General features: G+C 39.6%; 1 protein-coding gene across 3 annotated transcripts in view; it reads right to left on the bottom strand.

Annotated features, from left to right (window-relative positions):
• The window catches only part of phkb (phosphorylase kinase, beta), a 104,743-nt gene that overhangs the window by 65,686 nt on the left and 20,169 nt on the right, over positions 1 to 18,888 (bottom strand). For all 3 annotated transcript variants that reach the window (XM_026175454.2, XM_026175432.2, XM_026175439.2), the window contains 5 exons: positions 14,340 to 14,478; positions 11,385 to 11,484; positions 7,434 to 7,541; positions 6,493 to 6,573; positions 3,723 to 3,838 (listed from right to left, as the gene is read on the bottom strand). In XM_026175454.2, the coding sequence (XP_026031239.1) occupies positions 3,723 to 3,838; positions 6,493 to 6,573; positions 7,434 to 7,541; positions 11,385 to 11,484; positions 14,340 to 14,478 (544 nt within the window). The remainder of the gene's footprint in view (positions 1 to 3,722; positions 3,839 to 6,492; positions 6,574 to 7,433; positions 7,542 to 11,384; positions 11,485 to 14,339; positions 14,479 to 18,888) is intronic.

The raw sequence follows: 18,888 nt of genomic DNA, 5'->3' as shown, positions 1-18,888 counted from the left end.
ATTGATCCACACACACCAACTTTTCTTTACTTGATTAAAAATGGACAAACTCATTGTGATTGTGATTCTGCAGTTGACAGAACCACCGACTGCTCAGGAATGATCCATTGTGAATCCTGTGAGCTTAGAGCCATATTCGTGTTTCGAAGCCGGACGTGACAGATGAGGAATGGTTCTAATATGGAGTTTGATTATTATACAGATCGTGTTTCCATGGAGCCATTCTGAATTGTTTCGTTTTTGGATACGCCATGGTAATTAATACAAAAGTACATATATAAGCCAACTCATTAACTGGGGGAATCCAAAAGCATGGCATGGAGAGATAGAAACACGAAAAGACACAGCACTCCTCAATGCACTGAATTTGTTATCTTTTCTTGAGGACATCTTGACAGGCTGGTGCCAATAGCTCTGGATTGTTGGAGAAAGAAAAAAAGACATGCTTTTCAGAGATAAGCAATAGCAGAAATTGAGGATCTTTATCAAGAAACCGAGCGAGGAGAGGAAGGCCGGTTTGACCTTGGATGATAAATCAGTTAGGGAAAACGTAACAAAAAGTCAACACGGGCTAAGAACAGTGCTGGTGTTTGAACAGGTTGTTCCAAATCCTTATCTGCATGGTGGTTAACCATTCAGATGGCTGGTCCATTACATTTTCTTTTAATATAGGTTATTTACTTGCTGACTGACATTTTTTTTTAGCTACCAACTTGTGCTGATTTGACATTTCCATCAGTACACACTGACCCGACAAACACCTCACTAGATCAAATAGACTTGATTATAAAGAAAAGCATTACATGTTCCCACATTTCTGCTGCTTCCTGCAGGAAATACAGTGTTTTTACATTTATTGTTTGGCGCTGATCTATTTATATGGACAGGAAAGAAAAAGAAGATTGAATAGATAAGAGTCCTTCTTGCTATAGTTACTGTTGTTTTCTCTATAAGCAAAAACCAATGACTGTTTTCTACAGTCATTGGCAAAAACCATTAGAATTTCACAATCTAGTGAATTAAAATACATAGATATTACAAATAAACTTAACTCAGAGCCCTATTACTAAAAATCTGAAATAATTAGGGGTTTTGTAGTTAATTTCAAGAAGATGGAACACTCTACATCATTGTTGTTTTTCCAAGTGCTGCACTCACCGACAGTGAGACAGAAACAAATATGGGCCCAGGCAAATATGATTTGCAGTTGCGTAAGAAGAAAACCAAAGTAATACTTTAGTAAAACTAAAAGATCTGTTTTAACGGGTGTATTTATAAAACTAGAAGAGCATCAAGGTATAGTTTCTCTTGGCCCATGGAGCATTTAAGCACTGTTGCATTTTTAAAAAACGATTGTTTCTCTCTTGTGTCTCATCAGTAGGCACCTCAGTTTACTGCTACACCCACTGCTCAATCCCCAATTTAAAGCAACAGCTGCTAAGATTTAAAAAAAAAAAAAAAAAGGGGGGGGGAAAGAAAAAAAACATGAGCAGCTAAGGTGAGCACAGTGAAGAATTTACCAGCTAAAGAGTGACGCATTTCCCTCAGGTGTGGGTGGACAAGGTGGTGGAAGGTGACTCGATATTGGTCTACTCATCAGATACATACAAAAAATGACTCCAAATGCATCCTAATGCATTAGACGAGTGGATGTGTAAAATGGCAACTCTTAAGTGACACATTTAGCATATTAAATATATGTAAAATATATCCATCCATTCTCTTCCCTTTGTCCATTTCAGGGCTGCAGGTGGCGCTGGAGCCTATCCCAGCTGTCTTAAGCGAGATCCAGGGTAGAACCTGGACAAGTTGCCAGACTGTCGCATAGAGACTAGAGATGGCACGATACCACTTTTTTATGTCCGATACCGATACCGATATCATAAATTTGGATATCTGCCGATACCGATATGAATCCGATATAGTGTTTTTTAATCAACAAAACTGTTTTTTAAAATATCTTGCTGCATTTTGCAAGTCTGCAAGTTCATACTCAAGTTTAAAACAACAACTACACTAAAGCTATTCTGTTATACCTGTATACAAAAAAAATATTTCATAGTTCAGCAATACTGATCAATCTAATAAACTTAGACCTACACCATCCTCCCTATTCTGGTATTTTAAAGAGTACTTAGCGTAAATATTAAGCAACCTAACTAATAGGGTTCCAACTCCCAGCAACAACAAAAATAAATAAATAAAAAATAGGGAACCACCCCTCACGCTCCACCTCATGATGCTTAATCAACGTAATCAACCTTAATTTGATGCAGTGTGAAAAAAAATGCACAGAAATCAATTATTTTTCAAGAAATATTAAATAGATTCAACATCTTTCTTCAACAAAATTGCAGACTGCACAGATGGTACCTTCCCAAAGGAAAATGTACTATAGCTTACTAGGGTATATATATTAGACTTAATAGTCACTATATACAGTAATTGACTTCTATTCATTTTACATCAAATTAAAACTTTGGGTGTCAGATAATTATTTATTAAAAGCTAGACATTTTAAATGAGAATAAGAAAGAAAAGTATGTCTTTGTGCCCCCTTTTCCCAGTTAATGCCCTATCGGCCCCCCTGGCTAAACTTTGCTAGATCCGCCCCTTCACAGTTACCAGCCGTCAGCTACGTGGAAAAAGATCCTGGTGTAGAAAGTAATATTAAATAAATTGTAACAACAGCTTATCAAGCTTAAACGTGCTGCTGTTGTTCAGCCGCTGGTTTCCTCTTTCTGGTGCAAAGTGGACCAAAAACAAACGAGAGACAGACTCGCGACAGAAAAGCCGATCAGCTGATTTAAGCAGTTTCACGATTGAAGTAGCAGCTGGAGAGCGAGAGGCAGTCGCTTGTTAAGCTTAACGTGGGAATGCTTTACAAACATTCAGAGATGGACTTACACACTTGCTTTACTTCTCTCGGGGATAACTTTGTCGGAGATGAAATGCCGGGTTGCTAGCGAAGCTCCAAATGCTATCCAGATCACCGACAGGTCCCGCATGCCACAGCTGCTCTATCACGTGATGCATACTGCTCCGACGTTCTGAGGCGAGTTACGGCGTGTTGCAAGTTTTGTGAGGTGCTTTCGTGATATTTAATGGATCGGATTACATTTTTTATTTTTCTCCGATATCCGATCCAGTAATTTAGGTCAGTATCGGACCGATACCGATACGTAATATCGGATCGGTCCATCTCTAATAGAGACACATAACAATTCACACCGAAGGGCAATTTAGAATCACCAGTTAACCTAACCCCACAAACTGCATGTCTTCGGACTGTTGGAGGACGGTGAAGTACCCGGAGAGAACCCACGCAACACAGGGAGAACATGCAAACTCCACTCAGAAAGACCCCGGCCTGATGGTGGAAGTGAACTCGGGACCTTCTTGCTGTGAGACAACCATGCTAACCATGTAAAATATAGTGGGTTTGCAAACCCATGAAGTATGGGTTTGCTCTAAAAACATTTATTTTGAATCTTTGATACATTCTCACATCTTTTTTCTGGTGTTACAACTTTCCCACAGACCTTATTTCAGGTATGTAACTTAAGAGTTTTAGGACTTTTGCAGCACCCTGCATACAGGACATATTCTGGCCAGTACTACAAAAGTGGTAAAAGTATAGAGAAAAGCAAAAGTAAGGTTTAAAAAAAAAAAAAAAACGAGAGTGTGGAGAGAATGTTTTTGTGTGTTTTCTTTTTACTGACCTGGAATGCAGTTCAGTGCTGCCATTATTGTACTTGCTGCCTCTCTCCCACATGCCAAAGTCAGGTACCCTATATGCTCTTTCCACACAGAAAACCAGGTTCTGGATGAAGGAAACCTGCATGTAGAAAACAAACATACATGGGACACTCGGAAAAAATGCAACATACTGTGTTTATGCAACCTGCATACACAGAGTATACTGACAACTGACACACACATGCCCATGTATGCATAAACGGGGCTAGAGACAGAAGTTGTGTCCAAAAAGAAAGTGGAATCGCAATACATAACGTAAAATGCAGCCACACACACACACACACACACACACACATATAAATGAACGTCTGGATCCATTGATAGATGACCTTTGATACTGATCTGGGGTGATGAGTATAACTCTCTCATTACAAAGGTTACTATGGTGAAAAAGAAAGCTGATTTCTAATCCATGCTCAAGGTGAAACTGACCCTATGGCTAGACTGTAATTAAAAAGAATAGAGCACCAGTACGTGAAGCTAGAGCTTCATTGCCTTGTCAGCTACCCATAACTATAAAGACACTAAATCAACACACTTTACAAATTCCAGCTAAAACAAATGCCACCCTTTAGATGCTCTAAAAACTCATCAGTAGTGTTGTTGATTCCACCAAACATTACAGCGGCATCGAAATGTTTAAAATTGCAGTTAGCCGATTTCAAATGTTTCTTATAACTAGCATCTGGCCCACGCAGATTCCTGCAAAATTATACAGTATACATATAGGAAAAAATTAACTAAAAAGTGAAACATATAATGTGCCAGCACACTGGTGTATGTGCTTGAGTGATGGTAGATTTAATCTAAAATGACAAAGTGGTGGAGGGGAATTGAGAGATGAGAGTAAAACAGCTGAAAGAGAAAGACAGAACCTGTGCAGGTCTTAAATAGGCCAGGCAGTGAGGATGGGCAGAGAAAGAGGGGGCAAAGCAGATGAGGCTGGGAAAGAGGGAAAGGTGTTTGCCGGGTCTCTTATTGGGGGGTTTTATGAGCAGAGTGATTAACGAGGGGAACTTTTTAGTATCTTAATGGTATCTTAATGAATGTTACTGCCCGTCGGCCAAATGAGTCCCTCTGTCTCCCCTCCCTGCTGCTAGAAAACCATCCTGGCCAGTTCTGCTTTTTTTTCCTTTTTTTGTGGGGGGCGGGGGGCTGACTATTTGGGAACGTGGGCACATTGGCAAAAGCACACTACATGTGCTTCTGCTTTTACCATGTGCCAGCAGCTCTCACGTATACTCCTGTGTGAAAAAAAAGCACCCCAGACATACAAACTGGCTAATGAGTCGCTCCATTTCATGCTGCATGAAACTGAAAATGGCATCTGGGAGGAGGTCGATAGTGTATCTTCTCAGAGGACATGCATCAGCCTTTCTATGCCACTCTAAGAAAAAAAAAATATACTGCAATGCAGCTTCCAGCTCAGTCAAGTGGACACCGATGGACTTCACAAGTAGTGACAGCCAACAACAAACTAATAAACACTCTAATAATGTGATTAGTCCAAATGAAACACATTTCAAACAGTGTTCAGTGAGAAAGCTAATCTCAAACCCTTATGCTCAGTGCATCTGATGTTTGTTAATGTGAGATTGGGGGAGGCGTGCTTCGGTTTGCATTACACAACCTAATAAGCACTGTTTAACCATGCAAATTAAGGTTGCTGCACAAACAGGACTGCCCTCATAAAAAACTTACATTGTCAATTTGCTTTGTTCAGAGTAAGAAATGGAGAAAAATGAGAGATGACTGGGTTGGGAGGTGTGTGTACGCTCACTAATTGGTTAGTGGTATAATGTTTCACCATGTCCTTACTTTCTTAAGATAAGCTCAATTTAGTAAACAAATGGATTCCTTTACCAGGGGCACAAATTTCACTGCTCTGTGGCGGTAAGTAAAGCTGAGCAGGCTGTAAAAACTAACAGAATTAATGACGTTCCAAATACTCCTGCGGGCCACATAATAAACAGCACAGTGTGTAAACTTAACAGCCAAGTTGCCTTCTTGTTTTATTTAGAGCCAAACATAAAAAAGGCAAAAAAAATGACACCAACAGATAAATCAAACTACAAGAGACCGTTCAGCTTTACAGTAATAGAGGGCTGGTGTGTTGCCAAACACAACGTTACCGGTTCGATTCTCAGGAGGCTATTTAAGCTTCCACAATGAAATCATCTAAACGTTTTCTTTGCTGAAAGTCAACTGAGCGGCTCACCAAGAGCATAAATGTGAGCCAAGCTATAAAAGTGAGATACTGTCCCCTGATCCTGCATTTGTGTCAGCTCTAGGATATCTGTAGGGGATTTAGGATATATCTAACTGGCTTTAGAGACCCTTTGGTCTTACTTTACAGCAGCTAGCTCAACCTTCAGAAGGTAGCATCAGATTACTTAGATCATTTAAACTATATCGTGGTGTATTTTAGAATAAATACAGAATTTCACAAAAAAAAAATTCCAAAGATTAGAGAAGCTGTGAGATGTTTTAAAATACAACATTGCCATAAATGCACAGCACCATGGAAAATCCACAAAGTGATAAAATGTAACAACTCCGTAGTTATTTTTCATGCAGTTTATAATCATATCAGTACATTTAACCTTGACAGTAAGTGAGACCAGAGATTGACACTATTTGCCTCTGCTTCACAGTTTAGAAAATGTAGCGATAAACAGGCCGACATTTACATCCTAATATTGAAAACCGCAGTCATTTTAACGCCTTGTTTACCTCGTCGGTGTTGAAAATGATCTGCAGACCAGAGCAGATCATCTCCACCAAGTACAGCAGGAATAAAGAAACGGCATCGATCTGTAGAGGTGACAGAGGGAAGTAGGGTGGATAAGATGCCATCAAAGCAATTACTATCATTTGCACATACACCGTATAATAACTTCATACTTATAAATTAGTCTTCAATTTCTCGCACAGTGCAGAGAATGAGACAGACTTTACAGTAGCTATTAAACTTTTGACATTGGAAATCATCAACAATGGTGAAGTTGCTGGAAAAAATAGAATAATCAATAAATAAGTTACCTCTTTTACATTTTTGAATGTCTTTTTCCTCCCCTCACAGGCAACTAACCTTGCAGCTTTATTTCGATTTCTCTCTCTCTCTCTAGCTCTCTTGATGTATTGGCCACCCTTCACTAGAAATGCATTCTCCATTCAAATGCTACACACCAAACTGACCTCTGTTAATACCACTGACAAAGGAACAAGCCGTTTTAGTGCCAATTTAGTGCACAAGCACTTCTCGGAGAAAGTCATTTTTCTGAGCGTCTATGCATGCCAGGCAGAGGGGCTGAGGAAATGAGACATTTTAATGGAATCCCCCCCCCACTCAAAACACTTGAAACAAAACCTGTCACAAAGAGATTGATTGTCTATTTTATTCATCCTGTTGTTCATTCATCTTTAGCAAGGTTCACTTACTACAGACCTTCTTCTCTGACCTCATTTTTTCCTAAAGTTATATTAAATATGTGACACAAAATAAAATACCAGGGTGGCAAATTTTACTCTACATTTTTTACAATATACAGTAAAACCCCTAGGTAACACACACACATCAAGCACACAGGTGTATGCACGAAGAATTCAATTTAAACGCTCTTTTTTCATTTGGTAGTTGCCCCATTTTTTCACTTGTCTGCTTGCTGGCTGACCTGCAGGTGGTGGTAGTCGCCGTGCAAGTAAACCTCATCTCCGGTGTCCACATGGAATACAGAGTGCAGACACTTTGAGGGGCTAGGATCCTGTTTAAACTCCTCCACCTAACAGAGATGCACAGAGAGAGAGAAAGAGAGAGAGATGAAAGGAGGAAAAAAAAGGTCCAGGGTAAAGGGAGGGAGAGAGAAAATCAAAGGGAGAGACATCCATGGCCCCACAGAGGTTACTAGAAGAAACTAGCTATACTAGAGTAGCCTTCAACAAATTCAAAAACATATCAACCGAAACCTTTTGTATTGAGTCAAACATGGTGATGAACTTTCTTTACACACTGTAATGTCTGTCATGTCTCTTATGGTTGCACTGCTTAAGGCAGAGATGGCACCTCTGCTCTAATTCTATATATGTCAATTCTAACGAATCAAATTCAATGCTGCTTCTTGTTTCTCTATCCTCCTCTGTCCATTCTTCTCTTTCCCCCATGTCAACTTGTCACGACAGATTCCCACATCCCCGGGATTTCTTTTCTATAATTTTCTCAGGCAACTTGAGATAACTGCTGTGAATGGAAAAAAAATTAAATTACACTTCACTTCCTTTCAGCATGTTCTCTTGAGCTAAAGCTGTTTGTTTTTTATATTTAAACTGTCAAACTGAACTTCTTTTACTGCATTCACTTTTGCTGACCCATCAACGTCCAGAGTTTTTTCCTGGCTCCAAAGGCTGGGGTGAAGGGTGATCAGAATGTAAGCATAATTGGTCTGAATATAGTTAAGGCAAAAACTTGAGTCTTACTTAACAGAAGTCAGTGGATTTCCACATCTGGCTCCTTTGTCTTAGGCCATTTAAATGTTTGTCTTTGTTTGTTTGCCTTTTTGGCTCCTCCATTTCAATTGGCACTTCAGCTTATTCTAGCTTTCTTTGCAGCTTTTTCACTTCAGTTAGTCTTGCTGCTTAAATTTAATCAGCTACTTAAATCTTAACCACCATCTGCCTGCACTGTTTTTTCAATCTATTATACCCATACAAATATGATTCAAAAGGTTTAAAAGGAACTAACATTTCTTTAACATTTTTAAGCCGTTTCAAAAAAATTAAATGTTTACAATCCTGGCTGCAAGAGTTCATCCCCACTACAATCATACATGCTGCACATAATCTGTTCTTTTGTTTTGGTTTTTAATAAAATAACCTGATAAAGAGTGAAGAGTTTAATCAGGGAACAACACCACACGCTACACGTTACAGTACAAACATCTCTGCTCGGGACCACATAAGGGCCAGATTATGGCAACCAAAATGATAACACTGTTTAAAACAAGACATGTACAACATTTTAGTTGTGCTTTATCCTCGGTGGTTTGTTGATGGCTTCGCATGTGTTTGCTTCATCGACTACACTACACACCAAATCACAGATGGGCCGCCTGTCCTGTCGCACAGTTATAAATAATTGGCCCTTTGTCCCATTTTCACCTCCTTCGTTTCTTTTCTCTACTTCTCTCACTGCTCTCTCTATCATTAAATCCCTCGTTGTTGTCTCCATTGTTTTTCTTACTTCCTACCTTCTTTCTTACTTCTAGCTCTCTATCTCCTGTACTTTACGCTATGAGCTCTTTTATTTGGGTTCTTTTGTCGTCGTCCCCCCCTCACACCTATTTTGCTATATAGTCAGGTCATAGCGGAGACCCGCTGTCCCACTTTCACTGAAACTGCTCCATTTCTTGCCATCCCATAGTGAGTAATGCTTATGTGCGTATGTGTACAGAATAAGAGGGGTACCTCTGTCAGCAGCTAACGCTGTTGTTTATGTTTCTATAAAACTTGCTTTTGTGTAGTGGTCTCCCTGATTCTTGCCCCTGCAGAGCCACAGTGTCAAGTGGCTCCACTCTTGGGATATTTGAAGAGGCCCCCGATCTTGCTTATTGTTTCAAGTGCTGCAATGCGCCAATATGGGCTTCAATTTAGCAAACTACTTCAACGCCTGCTGTTTTAACAGTCCACTTTCATGCACTTATTTTCCATCTTTAGCTACGCACAAAACTCTTGCATCTCATCAAGTCAATTAACTGCAATTCCTTATCATTTCTCACTGAAAAGGAAATGACTTTCATTTTCAAAACAAAGTTATGTTAAAGGGATACAGTGAGCTCAATAACTGTTTAGATCATCACGACTAAATGATCAGCTCACGTTTTTACGCTTAGATCTGTGACCATATCCCTGAATTGATCAATGTTTTGGTCTCTTCAGGCAGTGTAACAAGCCGTATACAAAAACACTGACTTATTGGCCTATTTAGTGTTCCAGCAGCCACTGGCACATAATTAGCATTTGGAGCACAGTAAAAAAAAAATTACAAAAAACAAAAGTAAAGTTGCAGAGTCCTGAACTGACAAAAAATGACTTAAAATATGCTAAAGAAATAGATGTTGGATTAGCAATAATGGTAAGTGGGCCAAAATTCCTCCACAGCATTGACAGTTATTGCAAATCCTTGAATAGCTGTTGTTGCTGCTGCTAAGGGTGGCCCAACCAGTCATCAGGTTTAGGGGGCAATCACTTTTTCCACACAGGGCCATCTAGAGTTTTTTATTTCTTAATCATAAAGAACTTCATTTACACCACTGTATGTATGTATTAAGGATAGGGATGTCACAGTAACACAAGAAGGCCGGTGTTAGTTAACTATAGAAATGGAAAAGAGTGTTGTTTGCAGCCTTAATAAGCCCGGACAGTGAGTTCCTCTGTTGCATATATAAAAATTTGTATTAACAAATATTGTTCTGGATGATAACGCTGCCTGAATTTCAATGCAAATCAGCATAAAAGCAGAGCATCTATATAGCATGTTGTATCTGTTGTTCACTAGCTAGTTTCATGAGTTTCTCCTGCAGTATTGTCCAATTCCTTGAGGAAAACACACAAGTATTATATTTATTTATTTGTTATAATTAAGTTTAAGCACCTCAGGACATTGTTTAAAGATACAGGAATTGATTATTTGAAGGAAGAGAAAAGATCTGGTGAAATTTTAAACAATGTATTTTAAGCATTAATATTTTTATTATCATTGTTATCATCAGTAATCTCTAAATGTTTCGGTATACCTTTGTATTCAGTACGAACAGAGCTGCTTTAAATAAACATAAACAGCCACCTCATTTGTTTATCAATGGCAAAGGTAGAATCTTTTCCTTTAAGAAAAGTGTAATTGTTAAATAAAAGATATCCTTTCTTCCTCATACACTATCTTATCTAATCAGTGGGGCACAGCTGCTGTATTTGCTCTGTGATATTTGCCCTGCAGTGCCCCCATGTCACAGTTTCCATAAAAAATGCCATGTACTTCGTAAGCGTTGGTGACGGGGCCATAACGAAAGCTGTTCTGTGTAATTAACTGTGTAAACGCAGCTTTGTAATTAAGACAGAGAAACTCTCTCCCCTAAATTGGATCGTCAAGGTCGAGGCAAGATGAAAGAGGATGCCTTTCAACGGTGCACACCATATACGTGCAGATACACAGGGACGCAGCAGGCTGCTCTATTAAAAAAATATGCTCAACGAGGGAAAAAAAAAAATATTCAGGAGACATATCTGGCTTTTCTTTGAATACATAACATGGTTTGCCATTTTTTTTCCTCATTCACAGCCTACTCTACACATTCATCAGTTTTCAGTAGAGGTGGCGTGAAATTTTCCTCCTTCGGAGCAAAAGTCATTGGAAATTAGGAGACTGCTGGTTATTAAGCCCTCAGGACTATATCAACTGGCTCCTTTTGTTATTTGTTGTGATATGAAAGAGGAACCAGATGTGTCCAAGGCTGTAGCACTAAGAGGCTTTGATGAGCAGGAATATACCTTTGATCTGCAACGCAGTGTGTAATTTCGGGGGTGTTTTTATGCAAACATGCAGATGCTGTACTGAGCCAGGATGAAACACTCACCTTATCGGCCTGTCTCATGTAACAGTAGAGAATTCCTCTCATGCACTTGATGGCAGAATGCTCCAACTCGTGAGTTCGTCCCATGTCATCATCAATGCGTCTGAAGGGCAGGGAACAAAGGCCGAACACATGAAGACAAACTGTCACCTACAGCAACTCCTTTTGTTTTAAAAATGGCAAATATTACTAACTGGAGTCACAGTTGGTCTTTTGGTCAGTATTCTTACTCCTTAAATGTCCGAAAATAACAGCAGAGATCTCACAACTTAATATGAAGGACAAGTTTTCCGAGGAAAAAAAAAGTCCAAGTAGTCAGAAGATCAGACACATTGTAGAACTGTCTAAACTGTTATTTTATTCAAATAAAATATGAGTGAAAGAGAAGCAGAACATCAGAACCAGCTTAATAAATAATAAATAAATAATGCTAAATATTAAGTCTTTAATTCCTTACTACCTTTTGGTCAAGCCATTTTGTTCCCAGGTTTAAGCAAATAACAAATAATAAATAACCTGCTGAACCCTTTTTGGGGTAAGAAAGATAAAAAATAAAAAAATGAATCAGGTTTAGGTTGACATAACCCAGATCAAGCCAAACTTTTGCATTCATAAAGCTAGAAATGTTTGCCTAGCCCATATTTCATCAATAGGATTGTGGATCCATCCTAAATATTATTGTGATACAGAGAACTACCATGTGATTTTGACATGGACAACACAAATCCTGATCTGATGAGGACTGGAAGAGTAGTAATGGTCAATCATTTGTTCCGTTAAAGCTGTCAGTTGGCCAGGACTGCTGTGAAGATCAAACTGCTTAACCCAAGACTAAATACAATGGTTCTCTGGCTGTTTCAGTTACCCATAGCTATGAAATAATGATCATACTGTGATTTTTTTTTGCTCTTTAGACTTTCCCACACGTAGTACTGACTTTGAAGTATATTAGTCATCAGTGCTGATAAACCAACAGAAGCTCTTAACAATTTACACAATTTACATTTAATAGTGAATGCAAATTAACTAAAACATGAATGAATGCACTATAGAAAAATGCATTCAAATTGTGGGGAAACAAATCAGCTTTAAATTAAATCTGTTAGGTATAGAAAAGAAAAGTTTTGAAAGTCCTGAAATGAATACTGGTAGTAAAATGCCACTTTGTTCCTTGGTTGCAGCGACCACAGTGCGAATCAGCTCATTCTTTCTGAGGCTGGCAGATGTCAGATGTGTTTGACAAAGGTCAAGCTAGTAATGACTCTGGCTAACAACAAAGGAAAGCTAAGCCACTGATGTTATACTTGTTTAAAATTTACAAGGTACACAATGCATTAATGACTGCCTTCAAGACATGACCCCGTGCATCAAAACTGACTGCATGGACTTGTTAGTGAGAGGAAATTTTCACTAGAGCTACCCAGTGTCATTAACAAGAAAATGTATATAACAAATAGAAAAGTGAGTAGGCAAAGCTGCAGATAAAAGCTATCATGTTTCCTTAAAATAGAAGTTTGTGGTAACTCCAACTGCCAGTCTTGTCATTGAATCTCACACACACATACTCAAACACACACAGCATCTGGGTGTGAAGTAAGTAATGGCACTATCCAAGCCTGTCAGATGAGAATCATCTTAATTAAATCCCAGTGACAATTCTAATAGGAGGCAGCCATGACTGATGACTGGGATCTGCCTCTGGTCACATCACTGCAGTACACTCTATTTTTACCCCGCTCTTTCCCTCCGTCTTCCCCCTCCATCTAGTTTCCTCTCTGCCTCTCTCGCCATCTTCCACTTCTTCTTCTCTATTGCGAACCCTGACGAGCTTAAATCTCCCCTCTACCACTCCCGCATCTCCACTTTCACTCTTTCTTCTCGTATACCTCCCCTTTCCAATTCTGCCTCCTTCCTCTTTATCTTTTTGCCCCCCACCCTTCTTCTGTGCCCTGTTACAAGCTCATTTTGTGGAAGTGCTCTTTCCTTAAGAGGAATTTGGGCATCAACACAGGGGAACATTGATAAAGGGGTTTGGTGGCCCCAGTGAAATTTTGAAATGTTCTTCTAGAAGTAATAACCCCTATGTGGTTAAAAAGCAAAGCCTCCAAATGACAGAGGCAGATTAAAGATGAGGATCAGTAAGCATGAAAACGAAGAGAGCAGGGAAAAAAAACCTGTGAAACTAACTGGGGCTTTTTGGTCAGCTTTCATATAATGCCCAACAAACTGAGCTGTCCATCTATTTTAGTATTTCTTTTACACCAGCGTTGCTGTGATGCTGAAAAAAGGCAATACATAGGACTGGTTTTTCAGCTACTCCTGAGTTTATGGGTCAGTGGCATATTCAGAAGCACAACATGCTGCAACCATCTATCACTATATAACAGCAAGAAAGACCTCTGCCCACAAGAAACTGGACTCACTGCAATAACCATCTGTGTTTATGACCTCCGCCTCCACTACTCACCATGAATTTAGATTTCAGTCTGAGATACTCTCACAACAGTAATCGAAGAGTTCTTTAAAAAGTCTAACTGAACATAAACATGAGTTCTAAGTTTTTAACTTGTACAGATCACTAGCTGTTTACCCATATTCTATGATTGCACCAATTACAGACCCTGCAACCTCTAGCTTGTTGGGTTGGGTGTGTGAAAAGACATATTTTCAAATAATTTCAAGGATTGTGTGCACTTGTTAGTACAACTGGGCTTATCTTGGAGCCACACTCACCCACAAACACGTACATGTTGGTAATCTGCCAAACAGCTTTGGTCAAGTTGAGCTTTCTATGAGTTTTGTAACTCAATTTTAGGTAAAAAGCACTATCTTTAGCACACAGCTAAGGTGCCAGCTTCCTAAGTCCACACAAATTTTGGAAAAAGACATATTGCATACTTATAAACAAACATATATTACACAGTTTATTTTGCATGCGTGTGCATTTTGCATACTAACCGATATGCCATTGCCAAGGCCCAGGCACTGGCAGCACAGTACAGAGAGTCCCGGACCTTTGCCTCTTTGCAGGTAGAGCATGTTTTTACTGGGAACAGACCAGTGGTGGGACTCTGGTAGTTCAAAATAGTTGTCTTGACTAAAAAGACACAAAAAAGATAGAGACAGACAGAAGAAGTGGTGGGTTAATAGTTGCAAAACTGGAAATGTCATCTGCTCACAGCTAAGTAGTTGAAAGGCCAGTGAAGAAAGCGCCTGTTTTCTAGGCTGTAAAGTATTCTCCTGCAGCTCTTTGTTACGAATATCAAAAGCATCTCGTTCTAACTGATGAATTAGGTGGTAAATCAAGAATCAACAGAGTAAAATTACCAGTTGGAAAATACAAAAATGAAATTTAAAAAAACAAAAACAACCCCCCCCCCATAAGATTCTGTTTAAAGCGCAATAAACAAATCAGATAAATGTAATAAATAAGTATAAGATGAGAGAGAGAGCACTATGCGCCTCACAGCTTCAATGTCAGGGGCGGGGGAATAGTGGACCTCCCAGCTTCAGCGTCATATAGAGGAGCCCAGAGCAAACCCAGCAGCAAGCCTTAAAAAAAGGCTATAAATTTATATATAAAAAAATCCAAAATAGCTGCAGCAATCTAAGGAGAGTGGGCAACCAGAGTTTTACAATTTAAAGAAATTCTGCACTTGTGAGCAATTGTTGCAGAGAATCACCACGTTACCAATGACTGTGACACTTTTCATATGTTTTACTGTTAATGAATAAGTACTTTTTAAGATTGTAATGCACTTCAATAGATTCTTACAATATTAAAATACAACTGAATAAAAAAAAACTATAATACACAAAAATATTATTCAAATGCCTGATAGATCTGGATAGATGCATTTTCAGCTGTTTTTTTTTTTGTTTTTTTTAAAAGAAGACACAGAGTCAAGGGTGCAAAGAGAGAGAGGTAAACTGCTCCATAGTTTTGGCACAAATGTTTGAAAGGCAAAATCCCATTTATTTTTTAGATCGGTACGTGGAATCACCAGAAGACCACTATCAGCAGATCGAAGGAAGAAGCATGATGTAGAAGATGATGTAAGTGGGGGCCTCTCCACATCAGGCCATGAAAGTAAGAGTCAAGATTTTAAATTGAGATCTGAAACTAAATGGAAGCTGGCGCAGACTCTTTAACAATGGGGTGATATGTGAGAATTTGTGAGTGTGAGTTAAAAGCCTTGCAGCAGCATTTTGGACAGCTTGAAGGCAATTTAAAGAAGCCTTCAATATTATAATCATGAGGCAATGAAGGCATAAAAAAGCATCTCCAATTTACCTTTAGAGACAACAGTCCTGAGTTTAGCGATATTTCTTAAGTAAAGAAAGCAATAGAAGGTCATAGACTTGATGTAAACATGAAAAGTCAAAAATTGATTAAAAATTAACCCAAGATTTGAAGCTGTAGCTTTTACAGTGGATGAGAAAGATCCCAAATGATGTCTAGTCTGGGGCTTAATGCTCTCTGGAGCAAAAATTTAACACTCATCCAACCATTAATTTCCTTAAGAAGTTCCATTAGAATGGATAGTTTATCTAACTATAAGGTTTGGAATAACGGTACAGTTGAATATCATCTGCATACAGATGATAGGAAATGGATTTCAAACTAATTATAATATGGCCTTGTGGCACAATATACCAGTTAAACAACAAGGGACTTAAGATAGATCCTTGCGGAACGCTGCATGATAATCTAGCTACAGCTGACCAAAAGTTTCCCACTGACATCAAAAGTGTTCTACTCGCAGAAATGAACTGAACAACCCCAAGATGGAGCTAGACATCCCTATCATGTGATTTAAGCGGTGGATTAAGATTTGATTATCAACGGTACTGAAGGCTGAACTAAGGTTAAACAGAACAAGAACTGAGCAATCACCCCTATCTGCAGCCACCAGAAAGTCATTTGTCCATGAAACCATAAAGCTGCACTTTCTTTTTGCCTTATAGTCTGATTTGTCATAACTTTTCCGTTTTGTGGTAAACTTTTCTTTGGCGGTCACTTCTTCACCCTGACCCGTCTTATTTGGCTCAGCAGAACTAAAATATATATATCCTGCTACTTTTATACACACACACACACACACACACACAACGGTAAGCGATTCTCTGCGCGATCAACCTCTCACATGTTTAAGCTGCGGGAGATTTCACTTGTCATGTTTGCATAGTAAGCCAACGATTGATAAAACGATGTCAGAGGAATTGGTGCGCAAATTATCATCACTCACCAATCAGTACTGTCGCTCTCTATACACAGTTTGCGCGATTGCAAAGTGAAAGCAAACAAGCGCAAATTCAAACGCGATTTCAACATGTCACATATTGACAGTGGCTCATCGATGCCAATGACATAATTATCCAGCTACATTTCCGAAAGAATGCAAAAGCATTGACATATATTTTTCCTTCCTACAATCCGGTTGTTCAGTGATGACGCAACGAATCCTACTTCCGGGTCTAAAGTAGTCTGCGTTTAATATGGCTTTTGTGTTGTTAACATGTTTAATGTTATGTATTTTCTTCTATTTGATCTCAAAAAGCTCCTAAAACAGTCAGTGATCACTGTTGACCTCCCTCGGCTTTTATTACCACTAATCATTTATTTAAGCTCAGTTTTTAAAACCTTAGGATGTAACTACAGCCCAGCCCATGCAGCAGTATATGAATGACTAACCTCGCATTGTGGATGGATTATCTCAGTTGTTCTCCTGGCTGAAGTTTGGTCCTTTTACAGCATCCTGCCATGCGATTACATTTGTTCCTGACCACCGAGAACACTCATGTTAACTTTTATCGAGTGGGAAAAAAGTTAGCTTGTTTATATTATGCTAACATAGCCGTCTCTCTAGCGGTCATGTAGCACATCATTAAATACCAGCTAGCCAAACTTCAGTAACCCTACAAACGTCACTGCTGTTTAGTTTTCTGTCTTCATTTATGCTGGAAGTGATAGCAGAGCTGTATGTTTTAATTTGTTTCCAAAACCCCGCAGTCAGGACATGCTATATTGTATTTAGATAGAAGCTAGCGAGCAAACTCCCTGCTAACTTCTAACTCCATTAAATGTCATAAATTCCGTTTTCATGGATGCCTGGATGTTAAACTCAATTGTTACACCTGGTAGAGCAGAACTCTGATCATTTTATTAAAGATGAAAGCCTAGACAGTTTTTCAACTCTCAGTAATGCCATAGTGATCGTTTGATATATGGAGCTGCAGCAGAGTTTAGGTCCAGACACGGCTAGTGACGTCAGACTGAACAATCGGATAGCCCGACGGGCAGGGCAGAGATAGATTTTGGTAGCCCGACTGGAAAAATCGCTAGTCCCGGGACGTCGGGCTAGTGATATTGCAAGCCCTGTATCTGGATTGAGGAATCACTCATCTTTGGAAAAGAGAGTTTATTACAGAGAAATGGCTCTTTCCCAAATAAAAGCTATACTATACGCTTCTTCTGGGCTATATTCTCAGCAGCATATTGTAGCGGGTCAGGGCTGTTCTGTTTGTACAGTTATGTTTTGTTTATGTTGCCATAGTGACGGGTGTGTCCTTCCTGGGTCAGAGGGCGCCCTGTGTGTTGTTGTTGTTGCTGTGTGGTTGCCGTGCTGAGCAGTTAGCTAGCGGCAGTGTTCTTCTGCAGATGTCAATAAACGGCTGTGCTCCCTGGCTAGCTCACGGGAAGCAAGACCAAACGACACCTCCGTCTCCTCCTTGTCTGAGCTCGCCACAATATTAAACATATCAGGTCCCCATAAGGAGAATCATGTGCTAACGGCTGTCTAAATGACTCGGGTAAAGTTTGTAGCATGCATGCTTGTTGTTTTTGTCTGCTTCCACTTGTCTTTGCACTAGGATGATGTCGGCATAAATGTGCAGTCATATTCGTTGTGTTCCCACTAGTGCTGTCAGCGTTAATCTCGTTGAAATGACGTTAACGCCACAACACGGCAAATGTCCGTTAACGAGCTACCCCTGATCGCCCGGTGCATGGGGCTAGACGGCCAACACGTTAACGAGCTAACTGCGCTAACACACTAGCTCCCACCCATGTAATTGAGCATTGCGTGGCACATCCAACATACTGTTTTACTTTAGTCCATGACGCGCTTACCTTCAGGGTCATACGTCACATGAAAACCAAAATAATTCCAAACGCCAGATCTGAATGAGGGTGGGGGAGGTTAAATTTTCCATGTTGCAAGGAGAGCTTAACTTCTGTCTTGCTAGCTTGCCCTGCGCTCTTCCTTCTTGATGCTGTCTGTGTTGAGCGCTCAGTGGATCTGCGCTCGACAGTGCAGCCTAGGCAGACAGCATCGTCAGAAGGAAAGTTGATAAAATAAATTACAAATTTTGTATTGTTCATACATGTGCATACCGAACGTAAAAAGCACTGTTCAATATCGATACGAGTATCGTTTCGTTGCACTCATGAAGGCACCTGGGCATTTGCAGGACTTTGTGTGGGGTAATGGGGTCGTCGGGGACG

This window comes from Astatotilapia calliptera, chromosome 1, assembly GCF_964374335.1.
Source record: "Astatotilapia calliptera chromosome 1, fAstCal68.1, whole genome shotgun sequence".
NCBI lineage: Eukaryota > Metazoa > Chordata > Actinopteri > Cichliformes > Cichlidae > Astatotilapia > Astatotilapia calliptera.
Note: the sequence above shows the minus strand (reverse complement) of the source record. Positions and strands in the feature narration are given on the sequence as shown.